This window comes from Haliaeetus leucocephalus, unplaced genomic scaffold, assembly GCF_000737465.1.
Source record: "Haliaeetus leucocephalus isolate CR32 unplaced genomic scaffold, Haliaeetus_leucocephalus-4.0 Scaffold848, whole genome shotgun sequence".
NCBI classification, from domain to species: domain Eukaryota; kingdom Metazoa; phylum Chordata; class Aves; order Accipitriformes; family Accipitridae; genus Haliaeetus; species Haliaeetus leucocephalus.
In genome coordinates, this window is record NW_010973284.1 from 5,519,683 (window position 1) to 5,535,755 (window position 16,073).

Here is a 16,073-nt window from a genome sequence, read left to right on the forward strand (position 1 = left end):
GTAGCTGAAGACAGCAGTCAGGGGCTAAACTCTGCATTTGCTTTTCCTGAATTTTACCACGTTCCTCCAGCTTGACAAGGTCTCCCCAGTGGCAGCCGTGGCCAACAGCACAGTGACTGCCCCTGCTCCCTCACCAATTTAGTGTCACCCGTTAATGCAAGGAGGGTGCATTGCAGCCCATGACTCAGGATATTAATGAAGATGTTAAGCAGTATCAGCCCTCAGGATCAACATAATTTTCCTTTCATGAGTTTAAAAAAAAAAATGACACGCTTTCTGAAGCTACACTTTGGGATATGTTTTAAAATAACAACTGCACAGAGGAAATGTCTTAATAAAAATCCAGTTTCACATGTACCTTCAATATGATGAGTATTAATACCAGAACTGAATAATAATTCCTCAAGATTTTCTGAGTGATGTCTGAGGGAGTGGAGGGGGGGGTTCTGAGTTGCTGAGTAAGCTCTTGTGCTCTCCAAAACTTCTCCTTTTACACTTGTAATATTTCCACACACATTTAGCAATCTGCACAATATTTTGCAGCGTATATTAAATAACCATAAGAGAAACTACACACTTGATGGCTGCTCACCATGCTGGGGACTCCTGATGGCACTTTATATGTATATTCGAGACACTTGGAATATTCATCTTAAGCTGAGGAACATCACTGGGGTGTAGCTATGCTATAAATGAGCAGTTCACAAATGCTTACAGCATTAGATGTTCAGACATACATACAGGTTCGCAGACAGTTTATTAAAAATAGATGGCAACTTTCCAACTGAACTTCACTTTTGCAAATCCTACTCTCAACATCTTTTAGTTTCTCTCCCGCATACTGAAACTAGTAACATTATCATAATAGTTCAGCATGGCTCTAACCCACGGTATTTCCCCAGCTGCTGAAAACAAAGACAGCTGGACAAGGCCAATTTATACTGCTCCTTCCACTGTATGTGGAATTGTAAATAAGGCGGCCAGGACTGAGAGCTTGTATAAGCCAACAGCTTCAACCTCTTTTGAAATTTGGAAGATGGGACTTTAAGCCCATTGCTGACAAGTGTCAACTGTGCGAGTAACATACGTAAGCCAGCAAATGCTCCTTTTCTGCAGCGTTTAAATTTAACATGAAGTACAACACTAGTGGATACACTACCTGTAACTGATGTTATTGTAAAATCTGTACAATGCAAAGCTGTGCATGTCACACAGTAGGTTATAACGTTTTGCATTTTTGAGGAATGCTGCGCTGAAGTAAAGGGTTAAAGTTCCATACAGTTCACTGGAGAGTGGCTTTTCCCTGGAAACCTTTGGGAGCTATGCAGCTTTCAACTGTTTATGTACCACGAGCAGAGGAGCTGCTGTAAATCCAAGAAAACATGCCCGAAACTAGTGCAAGTGTATTGACACAAATACAAGATAACCTATTGCATAAGTAGCTTTGCTACTAGCTAGTGATCTGAAATTCGCGTCAGTAAAACCTTTGTTCCACATCAGCAGATCTCATTTTCCACCAGTACCACATACTTAAAACAGGGAAAGAAAGAACCGACTCCCAAACCCAGGAATGCTACACTACAGATGTTTCAGAAGCAGCCTCAGGATTTTTTATCAATATGGTATTTTTTTGTGACCCTAAGCTCGTAAATACAGGGTTTGCTAGTGCAAGCACAAGTTTAAGATTCGCTGGGAGGAGTTAAGAACTAAGTTCAGATGCCTACAAAACAACTTAAACACTGCTGTGATTTGAGACTAACGTTGCAGACCCTGAATATTAAGAAAGCAGATGCATAACCTATAAAGGCAGGTAACTCAGTCTCTCTCCCTCTGCAGGTAATATGAAATCAGAATTCAAACCCTCACTAGTTCAGACTAAGCCCTGTTTGTCCTGCACCACACACCAGTGCAACTCCAGGGAAGCAGCAGCAGCAAAAACCCAGGGAAAACTCCCTGAACAAACCCGTCCTTCTGACACCGACCTGTACCTGACAGGTACTCGAGGCTGAGAGTTTTGCCATGTTTTTGGCAATGTATCAAGAAACAAATGAGAGGGGAGAACGCGGGAGAAGCTGTGTGTGATAAAATCAGGTGGTAAGTTCTGACTCATCATATCACCATCGCTGCTAAGGATATTGCAGATGTAACAAATGTACTAATGAACACCAGAAGTAGTGCTTCTGGGATGATACACTGCCTCTGTTTCGACTATTGTTTTTGCAAGTAGTCTTACCATTTGTGATTTGTGTGACAGCTACTGTGGCAGTATGTTACTGTCCACTACTAGCCAGTGTAAAGATATACTTACCGTACCATTTTACAGGATGAGCTTTAAAAAAAAAGCTCAAATAATTCTCAAGTGTGGCGAGTAGACCATTTCAGAAGATTAAGAAGTATTTTCTCATCTTAATTGTGGGGGATGGCTGGACATCTTACGGTAACATCAGGAATAAGACTACACCTTTGTTTTGCTGTAAGGTTCGCTTGCATTGATGTGTGCCATTAGAAGAAACACTAACAACATGTCAACTCATTTTAGCTATCAGATCAAACATTGAACATCCTCATGAAACAGCATAAATGTTTATAAATCAGCCGAGCTTTATCACACATGCGTGCACATACATACAAACACACAGAGCTATTTTAAACAAACAAAAAAAGAAATCTCAAGCACCAAGAACATTTCAAAGTATTAAACCTGTAACAAAAGAAACTTAGGGCTGATTAAGGTGCACACAGCTATATTTTCAAGTCAAACTTGTGAAGCCAGATGTAGGAGGAATGAGGTCTTAACTGTGAGATTTAGACAACAGCAGCAGCATAATTTTTGTTTTGAACTGTTAAATTTTCCATTATCAGATCAGATATTAGTTAAACACTTAAGTTAATAGTTCTGATTCTGGAAAAAGCACCATTTAGGACAACTGCAGTTTGAATGCTTGTAGCTGTTGCACCTAAACCATTTAAGAAGCCCACCTGTAAATAAAAAAAGGTTGAAAAAAACCCACAGAATTTTTGTGTGTGGCCTTTAAAGTAACAAAACCAACTGAAGTCCAAACTTAAAAAGAATTTGACATGCTGGTGGAAGAAAAGAAGGAATTAAAAAAAAAATAAAGTTAGTGAATTAAAAAAAATAAATTGTAGCACCAATCTGTGCCAACACGGACATCTGGCAATCTGTGGAATTCTAATTACCTCTTTACGCCATAGGCCATATTAAGCAAATTGTCCAGCCTGAAAAGAGAAGGAGGGTCTTTGGGTTAATGTCTCACAGATGGCAAGATCGCTCAATGGAACTATTATTAATAGCGTTCCATTTTCAAAGAAGAAACGTTCAACAAGTTTCCCACACATCTAAGGAGCCTAACAACTCCCAGCCTGCTTTGTTAAGTCTGAGGTTGTGTTTAAATTTCCACCACAGCATTTAAAGCCATTTTTAACTTGTCTACAGTCTTAGAGAAAACCTTAATTTCCAGGGTTTGGTTTTTAAAAATCCACTTCTGATTTGTCTTTTTTAGACAATATTAGTATGAGATTTTTGCAAATAATTCCACTGTTCACCTTATATTTACAGTTAACTTGAGAAGAAAATGTTACAGTCTAAAATTGCTGGAACTGGAAAAATTCTTGATTCTAACTGCTTTAATATAACACATCCTCCCCTCTATATTACACATATTTAGTACTAATCCTCCACGATATGTCAATCTAAATGACCACCAAATTTTGCAGAATATAATCATCTGCTTTCCATGGGAGTACAACAAAGTCCTTCTATCCATGGAAGGATTCAGTGATAACCTCAATGGACACAGCTGCATGCTAAAGACAAACAAGTGTAAATTTAGTGTAGCCAATGACTGACTTTTTTTATGATCTTTAAGTCATTAGCACTTTTCATCACTGAAAAACTAAAACTGCTTTTGAATAATTTTCTAAAGCCAGTAGGCAACTCAGTTACGTATGTCCAAGTTATCTTTTTTGAAGGCAGACTTTTTATTTGAATGCTAGGTTGCCTGAAAATTACTATTAAATAAAAAAGTAATGAGAACATCATGTATTGCTAACTCTGGCTTATGGATCAGATGGAAACAGTATATTCAGAATGCAAAGCATAAAACATCCCCGAAAGTAGCTGAAGTATCACACCAAAGACTAATACAAGGTCTCTTTATACTAAGAGCAGATATCTCAGGCTAATAAATTTAATGATACTGCTGCTGACTGGAACAGACTCAGCTTTTTTCCTGCTACCAATCCACTGTCATTAACATCAAAGTCTAAGCTGCATCAAAACTGTAATAATATAGCAGAAAATAAAAGCATTACCAAAAAAATGAGAAAGAACAGGATAGTCACTGCTCATCTGATTATCAGTGTAACTCTATTCTGTCTTCCCTTTTTCTATGAGCCTTCATGAGATCTGATTGTACAGTACTTCAGCTGTTTTAGTAAATACAACATGACTACTGCTGTCAGCAGATTTTCCTCCTCATTCTCCAGGAAAGAATATTTAATTTTACAAAGAAAATCAGGTCAGCCTACGCAACTAAAGCATATTTTCCTGCGCAGCACCTGCCCCACATTGTCATCACTGGTGGAACTTCAGTTCTTTTCCAGGTAATTACCTGAATCTCTGAGCCTGGTGGTGAAGTGGTCCAGGGTAGCGTCTGTTGGGAGACTGATACAGCTGTGAAAGGAGTGCCTGGCTTGTTTTCTGGCTGGGGTTATTGGCAAACTTCACAGTAATTGGTTCTGTAGCACCACTGGGCTTCTGGCCATTTAGTCCCTTTATGGCTTCTTCTGCCTCTATTCTCTTATCAAAACGGATAAATCCCACACCTCGAGAAACCCCTGGGAAGTAAAGACATGTGAACAGATGAATATTTGCAGGAACAGCCTCATCTGCGTAATGAACATAAACTGAATGTTGGTTTTGACTTCACAGAATACATGGCTTGCAAATTAAGGAAATCCTATAAAGAAAAATGCTCTTCCCCATCTGTATTCTCCAAAATCAGCCCCTACTGTATTTAATATAACGATTTTAAGTAAACAACATTCTGCATTTTGAGATCCCTCATTAAAAAGCCAGCAGTTATGCCTCCAAACAGGCACACTTATAAAGAACCAGCATTTTACACTAAAAGTCATATTGTCTTAAACCCAACTGCCAGCAAGCATTTACAATTTTGCCATTTCCAGAAAAATATGCATATATGGAGAAAAGTTTTCTTTTAACCTGTGACTTGATCAACCAGAATCCGTGAGGTGATGATGCGCCCATATTGTGAGAATAACTGCTCTAATTCTTTCTGGGTCATTGTTTTCGGAAGGCCGCTGACATACAAGTTCGCATCTCTGATTGATGCTGAACTTGGACGGGCATACGACACCTACGGATTGAAGAAAAGGAAAGGCAGATTAGTAAACTAGAGCCACCCTCTGCATTTTAAACGGACAGATTATTTTCTCTTCTTTCACAAGCAGTAACCCTCAAGTTCAGATGCTACCTGTTCTGCAAAACCAACAAAGTCAGGAAAGGCTGGCAGAACAAAGGCAGAGCTAGAGAGACCTTAAAAACAGATGCAAGGGTTCTTTAAGTGCAGTCATAAAGTAACTATTGTTCAGAGGTAGATTAATGTGCAGCTTCCTACGCATGCTTTTGTAAATTTACCCCTATGGGTTGTGGGTGTATGGATGATTTACTGTATCTAACATGTAATAACCTTAGCACATACGTAGCACTCTGAAGTTCCAGCATGTTTTTCTTCACACACCCCCCCCCCCCACGCGCCTAAAACAGATCAGGTTATTTGCAGAGCGATCTTTTGTGCTATCTCTCTTTGTGTTTTCATCCTGAGCTGGCAAGATCTGTTCTGGATGAACAGTAAAGTACTGGTGAAATTAGACTAAATGAACATCTGCTCAGGGAACTGTACACTGACACTCATTGTCATATCTGCAATTTATCACAAGAAGTTCCCTTGCACTGTAAGCCCAGAACCAGACCATAAAATATTATGGCCAAGCAAACAAGAAAATCTAGCTGAGGCTCTGCATGTATGCTGCTGGAAAATTACTAAATCAAGACTCTCTTAACTGCTCTTCTACCTATGAATCAGATTTATAATTATAATATGTGCATAAAAAGCCTTATGCACTTTAAAAATAATACATACATTTAGAATACACACATTTAACATAATAAAAATACTTCCTGGATAAAGCCTAATGGCAAGTATTCAGCACGGATCATGAAGAATTACTTCGCAGCACATCTGAAATAGCATTGGATCCAAACCTGAATATTTTGCACTTCATCATGATTTATTTAAATATAAACAGATCAGTACCTTCCTGCATTATGTCTTAAAATGTGTTTTGGAAGGAAATGGTGTGTGTGTGTGTCCCCCCCATCACAAATACAATGCATTCAGCAACTGTCTTCCCCTCTTCGTGAGCCTTAGCCCAAACATAAATGATGTCAAATGGATGTCTTGATGTGTTTTATGTGTCAAAGAGTTGTCTTTATGTGCTCCACACCTAAAAATAGATGTTGACTCAACACAGAAAATGATGTTAATGACTAATATTTGCTTCCACAATCTTCTCTGCATAATAGCAGACAAACTCTAAAGATTCTAGATTTTAAGGCTTTTGGCAACTTCTTTATAACTTACATGTTTGTATATAACCTTTTAAATCTAACATTTACAGAGAAGGCTAGAGAGAGGAGGTGGAAAAATTTAGGGAAAGAAATGTGAAAAAGAGGTTAGATAGAACATTTGCATCAAGCTCAGGCACAGCACAAAGGCACAAGCAGACGTAACAAGCAGAGAAACCTTCAGGTGCCGAGATCAGTGCTGAAAGGGAGAAGGATCTTGGGCTGGAAACTATTTTGTGCCTCAGCGACTCAGGACCTCACAGCCCACGAGCTCCCGATGGGGTGCAGCACTGCAGCCACGGGATCGCTGGTCCCGAACCCCCCTCTGATGCTCCAGGACCAGAACACGCACAGCACCCACTCGGCTTTTATGTAACTAAGATGAAGCCAGGTGCTTGGGGAAACCAGGGACAACTACGCTGTGCTGTCACCTACAGATACCGTGCCGAAAATCACTGGTTTTGACCGTGCTTGGTTTGGTGGTCTCGTGCCAGTGGCTTCTCATTTATACCCCGCGCCAGGGCATTTGGAAAAGCAGACACTCTCTCCACGCTCTGCAAATGCCTTACCTTGAGAGGGTACTGTAAGGGTTCAGACACCTACAGTTTAACCTACTTTAGGAATAACAGTTTAAAAAACACTTCAGAGCCTCTCTGGAGTGGGGGTAGGGACCTTACCTATTCCTCAAAACTGAGAGCTGCAAAATTAATAAAGTTCCTGGGAAAACAGCCAGGGGTTTCCTTTGGGTTTTCTCACTCTGGCACATTCATTAACCAAATGCCACACTACAGGAAAGTTGAAAAGTATTGGGATATGCAAAACCCGCTACTTCCCAGAGCGCTGAGTGCCTGACATTTTTTATATCTATATACTTCAACATACAGAAAATTCTCTGCTAGTGGGCCACGCAGACACACAGTGGAAGGAGAGACTGCACACGCTCACAAATCCATCTACTCACAGCACATGTAAACACCTATTGCTGCTCAGGTCTAATTTTTATTTCCTCCTGCCATCAAACATTCAGGTTGCAGGGGAGCCTGGGCCAAAGAAAGAACCTGCCAAAAGCAACTCAGCCGTCTTTAATATCAAGGAGAAAAGGTTGCGAGTTGAATGGACTCAAGGCTAGTAATGTCAATTATTTATCTGCTTTTGAATCTTTTTCATCTTCCCTCTCAGGTCAGCCAATGACAAATTGATCGGTTAGACTGTGCCATCCTGCTTGCAAGCTATTATTCAGTTAGTACTGAGGACGGGATGTCTTCCTGTGTATTAGCTATCAAAGGAAGAAATCGCCCACCCTTACCCTCCAGCTCCCTGTGCTGTGAAAGTTAAAATGGGAGCCAAAACCAGCTCCCATTTTATCACTGAAAACTGCAAAGCACTGGGTGAGGATGCTGCATTAATTCTTTATATTCACACTTAAGAACTTTTTTTTTTTTTTTGCTCACGGCAGTGTTAGCACCCTGTAATGAAATAGGGTGTTGAAAAAGAGAAGAATATTGAAATCCTAGCCACCACAAAAAATTCAAATAAATGAGCTGGAAAACGCCAAACTACTGTTTGACCCAGGCATTTCTCAGCATTAAAAAGTCTGTCCACTTGTATGACAGCTGGAGGTCGAATGATGGTGTTATATTTCACTGCATAAGATCATTTAGGAGTTCTTTGGTCAAATTTGCAAGGAAGATAAAATATTGTACAATTCATTTTATGGCTTGCTGGCCTCCGATGTTAGTTTCTATAAATATATATATACTAACTGTGAAAAACATTTGCTAGGATATTTCTCATCTGACATTGAGCATTAGCCTGTGTAAGGGCTTCTCTTCAGTATAAACAGCCACCTCAAGAGCCTGCACCACTGTCTCCAAACACCACTGCAGAGTCATAAGGTCCAGCATTTCATATCTTCCATGGTAATGCACATTTTTGTTCAGGAGCACAGAAAGTATCTCCAAGTTAATTATCTTCCCTATTGATTTCCTACCCATTTTCCCACTTAGAAAACTTTCTGATACATTTCTAACCTCGAGACTCTTCAGAACATAAATTGAAGCGGTCTGGTCTTTCCAAGTCAGAGCCCACAGCAAAGGCACCCAGAGGCATGAACGCATCCCATTTGTCTTACAGAGGCGAGGCGCTGGACATCTAACAGCAACCATTCAAACACTGACACTTAACCACTTCATTGCTGCTCATTGTAAGAGATGCCTTCAGCTCATATGCTAATTCTGGACTTCTCAAACAGTAAGTCCATTTCTAGAAGCCTCCTCCCCAAATTCAACTCCTGTCTGCTCCGAAGAATGGCATCATCCTTCCCGAAACGATGTGCTCTGCCAGCAGAGCCACCCTGCCCTAGCCAAAACACCCGCTGACAAGCAACCTAGCAGCTCACGTCTTTCAAAAACAAAACTCCGCCAAGGAGGTGCGTGTCCTGCTCTGCATCTAGCGTTACTCACCTGGGGAACGAGAGACTAGTCAGGAGCCTTTGATCGGAGAGTGCTGCATGGCAGCACAGGCACCCACAGGCCACCCAACCACCCACCGATGGTACCGGCCATCCCTGGGACATCTCTCCAGCCACAAGCAGGTAAGGTGCAGTCGGTGTTAAGCGACTCCCCAGGCGGCTTTCAAAAAAGTCTGTGTAACATTCAAAAATACTAAACTTCTTGCTGACCTTAATTCTGAAAGACTTCGCTTTGTCTCTCTGCATGACACTCTCCGAGATCTAAGATTTCTCGCATGACTTTTGGGGTGAGTCACTTTGGTTTTTTTCTGCCTGAGGTCCAAACGTGTAAAATGGGGACAACCCTTCCTTCACTTGCTGCCTTTTATTCCACTGGTACACACTGGAAGTGCTTTAACACAACCAAAGAGCTTCACACGTGTAAGCAAGTACTATCTTACTTGTTTCACGCACATGTAGAACTAGAAGTAAAATCCGCTTAACACCAGAGGATGGGCTATGGCCAGAAGAGATGTTTCCCCACGGCCACTTCCAGGCCCTCGTCCACGCCCTAATTTTGGGCAAAAACACAGATTTGAGAAACCCTCCTGTGAAAGCTACGTGCTTTGGCAGAACAAGCACACGCAGAAGCCCTCTGGTCCAAAGGCTGAAGACCAAGAATCCGGAATATTTTCACATCTACCACTTGCACCGCTTTGTCCTTTCTCTTCTCCAAACCCTTGGCTGGGGGATGGAGGGAACTGACAATGCACTTTACTGTTGAGCAATTTAATGTCATTTTACTAGGATTAATTATGATTGCAGGTAAGATACAATGGTCTATCCCATCATTTCAGGAAAGACATCCATAGATAATAACCTAGAAGCACTCAGGCTGTACCAAGAGCAAGGCTAAGAGAAATAATTGCTCCAGCTGCGTGGAATGAAAAGGACTCATTGGCAAAACTGAAGCAGTTAAAAGAAATCTCGATTAAGATGCACAAAACTAGCAGGTAAAGACTCTCTGGTGGTTGCTGAAAGCAGCAGAGCCTAATCTGAACCTTCAAACGCAGCACTGAAAGGTCCTTTGAGCTGCAGCATCACTACAGGCACAAAGGATAGAGGAGGATTTATTAACAAGCACTACAAAGTCCAGAAGGTTACACAGACAGAGGCTCCTGAAGAGCAAAAACAAAGTAAACTTAGTTGAGGCTTTACAGGTCTGTGGCATCTTTAAAGTTTCCTGTCCAAGGCTTTGTCCCGAGGTGCAGCAGTCACAGCAGATGACCCCTCTTACAACTAACTCTGGGCTACCACAAAACAGAATAAGCAATTACCTTATTTTAAAAGGAACTGTAGAACAACTACATCCCAAACCTGCAGCTTGCCAATGCCTGTAATCTGAATTTTCAGGGAAGGAAAGGAGTGCATGCTTTTACACCTCTACAAAGCTCTGCTGAAGCTTGGGTGGAAACACAGCTGAGCACATCTGAAGGCAGCTGATGAGCAGGCAGAGCACACAAGGTGCAGGGAAACTTAAAAATGCAAACTTCTCTTTGACACAGTCCAACATGCTCAGCTCCTACCAGCATCTTCCACCCCTTCAGTCCCTCCATCTCCTCTCCTTCACAGAACACCTAAGCCCTCTCTGTGCCTTCCCCACTGTCATTTCATTTTCCCGGCTACCTCACAAATCAGAGTACAGCAAATCTCTCCGTACACCCTCCCCTTACGACCTGGCCTTGCACAACATCTCATTTCTTCACTGGGAGAAGCAGCTGCAGGAGGTGGCTGGCCGGCTCCGTGGCAGGTAGCCCCTGGGGAGGCTATGGGAGAATATAGGTGGAAAACAGAAGGGTTTCAGCAGTGTCGCACCAAGGGCACCCAACGCCAGAGCTCTGCTACCATAACTATCAGCAAGCTAGCACTTTTTGGGGTTAACCCCCCCCCCCATGCAGTTTGGGATGGGGTATGGAAGACGCCGCGCTCTTCCCCATCGCTTGCTGCCGCAGCCTTCCTCCTCCCCTGCCTTGTGCTTCCCGCGCCTCCTTCACCGCCGAGCAGGACTGGAAGGCAATCTTTTTGACAAATGACTTCGTAGGACGGAGAAGTCTGAGGTTGCTATTATTTGGTTCCCGTACAGTGACAGGATGGTTTGTAGTTTTGCAGACAATTACAAGAATTAACATGGACAGATTTAGAGCCTGAGTTTTGTATAAATATCTGGCATTTTGAAAAATGCCAGAGAAACCAAGATAAATAGCAAGATCTTTGAGCAGTAATGTTACTACTTTATTTCCAGAAAATACAGGACTACTTTCTCCCACAGCCCTATTCACTGTATTTTAAACTAAGACCATCCAGTCGTATTGATCAAAACAAGAGAGTAATGCAGAAATAAACATTTTGAACTAAAACCAGAAGTGTTAAAATGGCAGTAGCTATATTCCATGTTATTTACTCATTTAGCTAAAATTTAAAATAATTAGAGAAACCCTCTGATCACAGAGGGATGATCTTATCTGTTTGGTATTTTATCATCTGATAGGTATGATGGATTTAAAAACTGGAAGGCATCAAGGGCTCAGAGAACCCAGATTCCTTCTCCCCTCACTGGAGACTTCTCCCTTTGCTCCAGCAGCAATCACAGCACGCTACCTGCTCCTGCAAGGGAAGAAAGAAACAAACCTATTTCTCAGGCGACAGCGAAAAGGAAGGAGAGGGGGACGCAAGACTGTACTTCAGGGGGTCACTAGCTCTTTTTAGATTTCAAACCTCCTTTCAAAACTCTGTTTCTCCCTTGTCCCAGCGTCTCCCAACATGAAGCCAGGTCACCTGAATCCCCATGTAAATTGTAAAATGCTTCCCTCGCATCCTTTCAGACATCATCCTTTTTTCCCAGGCAAAGCAGCACAGTTTAAACAATCCCATGCATCACACATCTTACTTTCCTTCTGATACTTGATGCAACTGAATTGCCAGGCAATCTTCAACAGCAGCAGTGACCTTTTATATGCTTTTATGGATGGGCAAATTTAATTTCTAAAAATAGATTCAATTTCTGAAATATATATTTATTTCAACACACGCTCTATCTTCCCTCATTCTAAGCTGTTTTGTAGAATTATGTCAAGCTTTAGCTGTAAAACTAAAGTGAAGCCCTCTTCCCTCACAAGATGCTGCTGCTGCTACGAAATGGCGTAAATAAAATATGCACTATGATCAGCTGAGGAGGAACATAACGTGTATAACCTATTACCACCAAATGCATAACACTTCCTTCAATGCTTTCCCCAAACAGATATTCTGTAAATAGTCACCTCTCGACTTTGACTTGAAAGGGCATCACTGACTTAAATAAAATGCACATAAATATTTTAGCTGCTACAGTGAAAAGGGATTATTTATTGTAACAATGAAATAATAAAAAGAACATTTCTTCAGTTATTTTAGTCCGCACATCTGAGAGCAGACCGTGCCTAGCTGTTTTGCTGATCCTGCTATAAAACCAGTTCCTCCTGTGACTGCATGGCTGTTTTGCAAGGCGTCAGGAGAGGGAGAACATTAAGCTGCCACAAAAATGTTACAGAAGTGAAAAGGACATGATCTGGGGACGCGTGCAGAAAATATGTATTTTTTTAAAACAGGAATTAAGCCTTATGGGGTCAAAAAATGAGTACAAATATGACCGCCCAGAGCCAGCTCACGTTCAGTCTCTGTGCAAGGGACAGCAGAGCCCACAACTGTTTGAGCAAGGAGATGGGACACAGCCAGCAGGACCAAGGTGACCTTGGCAGGCAGAAGTAATTTGCCCCTGTAAAAGGGCTTTCACAGATTATTCATTTCAACTTTCCATCAAAACAGCTTCCAAACAAAAGGTAGCCATAGAAATGCTACCTGCAGGGCTGCAGCTACCCAGCACACATGGGCAGAGGCCAAGGTTCAGCCTATCCATCAATAGGACACTACAGATTCATTCTGGGGCATAAAACCCAATCACACTCATTAAGAAAAGAGAATAAAGCAATGCTTAGTACTTTTCCTGCTCAATGTTATTCTAGTATTTAATTAAATATTTTTTAGCCTACAGAACTACATGCCACCAAATCCCTTTCTATATGTTCTTTTGAGACAGGCTTTTTTAAGGCACCAAAAGTGCATTTTTAATAATTGTAAAGGGCATCTAGCTAGACTAAAGTAACAAGCTCTGATAATTAAATATAGTAATTCTATGAATCAAAATACTTCAACCTTATAATCAGTCACAGTGTGATGCTGGAAAGGGGCGTGTGGGGGCAACAGGCAAGCCAAGAGACTTCAGCAGCCCTTTGGAAACCAGGGACGTCTCCAGCAACATGGGCACTGCCAGGAGCAGTAAAAACCACGATTCACCACACCACGTGAACATTGCGAAACCTCCATCCCCATCACACAGTACCAGGGAAGCAGACCTAATTTATTAAGATTTCTAAGAGCAAAACATAATTAAAAATACAAAAACCAAGGGGGTAAGGTGAGGTAATCACACATGACTCTGCAATTAAAAACTGGCTTGGAAACTCCTGATTAGATATCCACATGTCCAAAGCTTGGCTATTTGAATAGAAGGCTCCTTTGGGTTGGTTTTAGGCAACCGCATAAACATTTACTTGAACACAATTTTATTTAAAAAAGCCTACACATCTTCCCAATCACTGAAGAAATGACGCAGCTCCTGTGCATGTAGATTAAGTCAATCTCTTTGCTTATTATTAAATTTTAACAGCTTTCCAGAGGCCAACAAAATGTCATATATTCTATAAAAGTCTACTAGCTATTAATAAGCATGAAAAACCCAAACCTAATAAATGACTTGTATTTGTAAAATCTATACCGAATTGAAAAAAATTAAAGAGAAAACATTCTGCAAAGATGTTTTAGCATGGGAAGCGCCTGGATAACAAAAATCTTACTATACATGATGAAAGGGAAGGCATAATGGTTTCATTTTGCATGTTGAGAAACGTAAAATAATAATTGGGGTGGGTTGGAGTTTTTGGAGGCCTTTTTGTAGCTTATATATTTCCTGTAAACTTGGAATATTATGACTACAATAGCATTGCTCTGGCTCACAGAAGTCAAGAAGAGGCAAAGCAACTTAGGTACTTTGGACAAGAATGTAGCACCTCTGCTAATGCTGAATAATGTTCAAAATACAAAAGCATGGCATTAAAAACTGATCTAGATTTCTCAAGTTCTACTGAGTTTTTAATACAGTACTTAGAAGATAAGTTAGTACTTTCAAAATATTATATTTTTTCCTGATAATGTGCCTTTAAAAGCAATTTGGAGAGCAACTGACTGCTCAACTTTTCACTGTAAGCAGAAACTGCTGAGTCCAAGTGTGTATTTCCACCTGCAGCAGTAGATAAGACGGTAGATTTTGCTGCTTTGCCTTACATATTCCTCGAAGTTTGTCTATTTAACTCTACAAAACCATGCTGTGAGCATTTTGATATATAGCCTACATACGTATCTATGGGATGGAACCCACTTGGTCTAAGGGAGATTTGGAAGTAGCCTTCTGTATGTAATCCATGCAGCCACTCCACCGCTTTCGTAACCCTCAGCTCAGGACTTCAGCTCTTCGCTAATCAAACAGACCAGGAAAAACCTTGCTTGAAACAATCCTTAGAGATGCACAGGAACCCAACAAATATTTTTGCCTTGGGAATACCACTTTGTCCAAATCAAAACCTTCAGTGAGAAGCAGCAAGTACAACTGAAGTACTGACCATATAGTATCTTTTTTCCAGGATACTAAATCACTGACATTTGTACCAATATTTTCAAAAGTAAAAATTCTGTTTTTCTATTAACATTTTTTACTTTAAAATACAAATTAAGTACAGAAGAAAAATTAAGAAAATGGTAGAAATCAAAAGCCAGCCTTCAAATATGATCAAAGCAGTTTCAGATAATTTGTATCAGATCTGCTGTTTGTTCCCCTTCAATTTTTTGATTCACATTCCTTAAGCTCTATTTGTCAGAATTCGGGATGTGGAAATCTTCCATAAGCTGTTTCAAAAAAGCTTCATCAGCCATGCAGCAAAAAACGTGACAGTATAGAAACTTGCTTTTCTTGTGAGACCACTAAAGAAGGTCGTTGAATAACTAATGGTCTATTACAACAATGAAATGAGAGACTTCAGTGGGATCTCTAATCCCTCCTGCTTTTAAAAGAATAAATCAAACTAAGGATGTGGAAATCGAGATAAAATGTGGTTTGGTTTTTTTTTTGTTTTTGGTTTTTTTTTTTGTTTGTTTGTTGTTGTTGTTTTTTCCTTTGGTGTTTTTTTTTTTTTGAGAATGACATTCTAACTTGAGAAAACCATACTTTCAACACCTGATAATAACATGAGTGTCACTAAGAGAGCTCCATGTCAAGGTATTTCCCATTAAAATACAAGATAATATGTAACTTATGAATACACTGCTGCATATTTCTCTTCTGTTTGTGGATAACAGTGTCACTACGGCTGTTTTATTCTACATTTAAGCCTCACTGCAATGCTTAAGGAGCTTTCCTGTTACTTTCCCCGCTTTAACAACCGCAGCAATTTCAGAGAAGAGAGATTTCATCTTCCACATGTCCTCCCATTGTTCCAAGGAGGAACTTGTTAGCCAAGTGCCCCTAACAACGGAGATTAAAATAGTGATGAAATTGCCAGAAACCATTTCAACAACTTTCTCCACTTCCTGAATTGACCAAAAGGTGTTTTTTGTCTTACCTTTATGGTTTTGGTCTGGAGTCTGAGTCCATTTAAAGTGTTAATGGCTTTCTCTGCATCCTTTGGATCAATATAGTTAACGAATCCGTACCCTAAACTCTGCCCTGTTGAAACACAAGAAACAAAGAAAAAAAAAGAAAGGACTCAGTATTTTTTGAGCACAGGAACAACTTCCAAGAGCAAG

At 40.6% G+C, this 16,073-nt stretch overlaps 1 protein-coding gene across 5 annotated transcripts in view; it reads right to left on the reverse strand.

The window, feature by feature from the left end:
• Nucleotides 1-16,073, reverse strand: part of ELAVL4 (ELAV like neuron-specific RNA binding protein 4) — a 66,529-nt gene that overhangs the window by 4,712 nt on the left and 45,744 nt on the right. For 3 of the 5 annotated variants that reach the window (XM_010582406.1, XM_010582408.1, XM_010582409.1), the window contains 4 exons: nt 15,890-15,993; nt 5,246-5,399; nt 4,632-4,857; nt 3,199-3,237 (listed from right to left, as the gene is read on the reverse strand). In XM_010582406.1, coding sequence (XP_010580708.1) covers nt 3,199-3,237; nt 4,632-4,857; nt 5,246-5,399; nt 15,890-15,993 — 523 coding nt within the window. Of the gene's footprint in view, nt 1-889; nt 903-1,419; nt 1,428-3,198; nt 3,238-4,631; nt 4,858-5,245; nt 5,400-15,889; nt 15,994-16,073 lie in introns of all 5 variants that reach the window. The other 2 variants (XM_010582407.1, XM_010582410.1) reach the window with 2 other exon arrangements.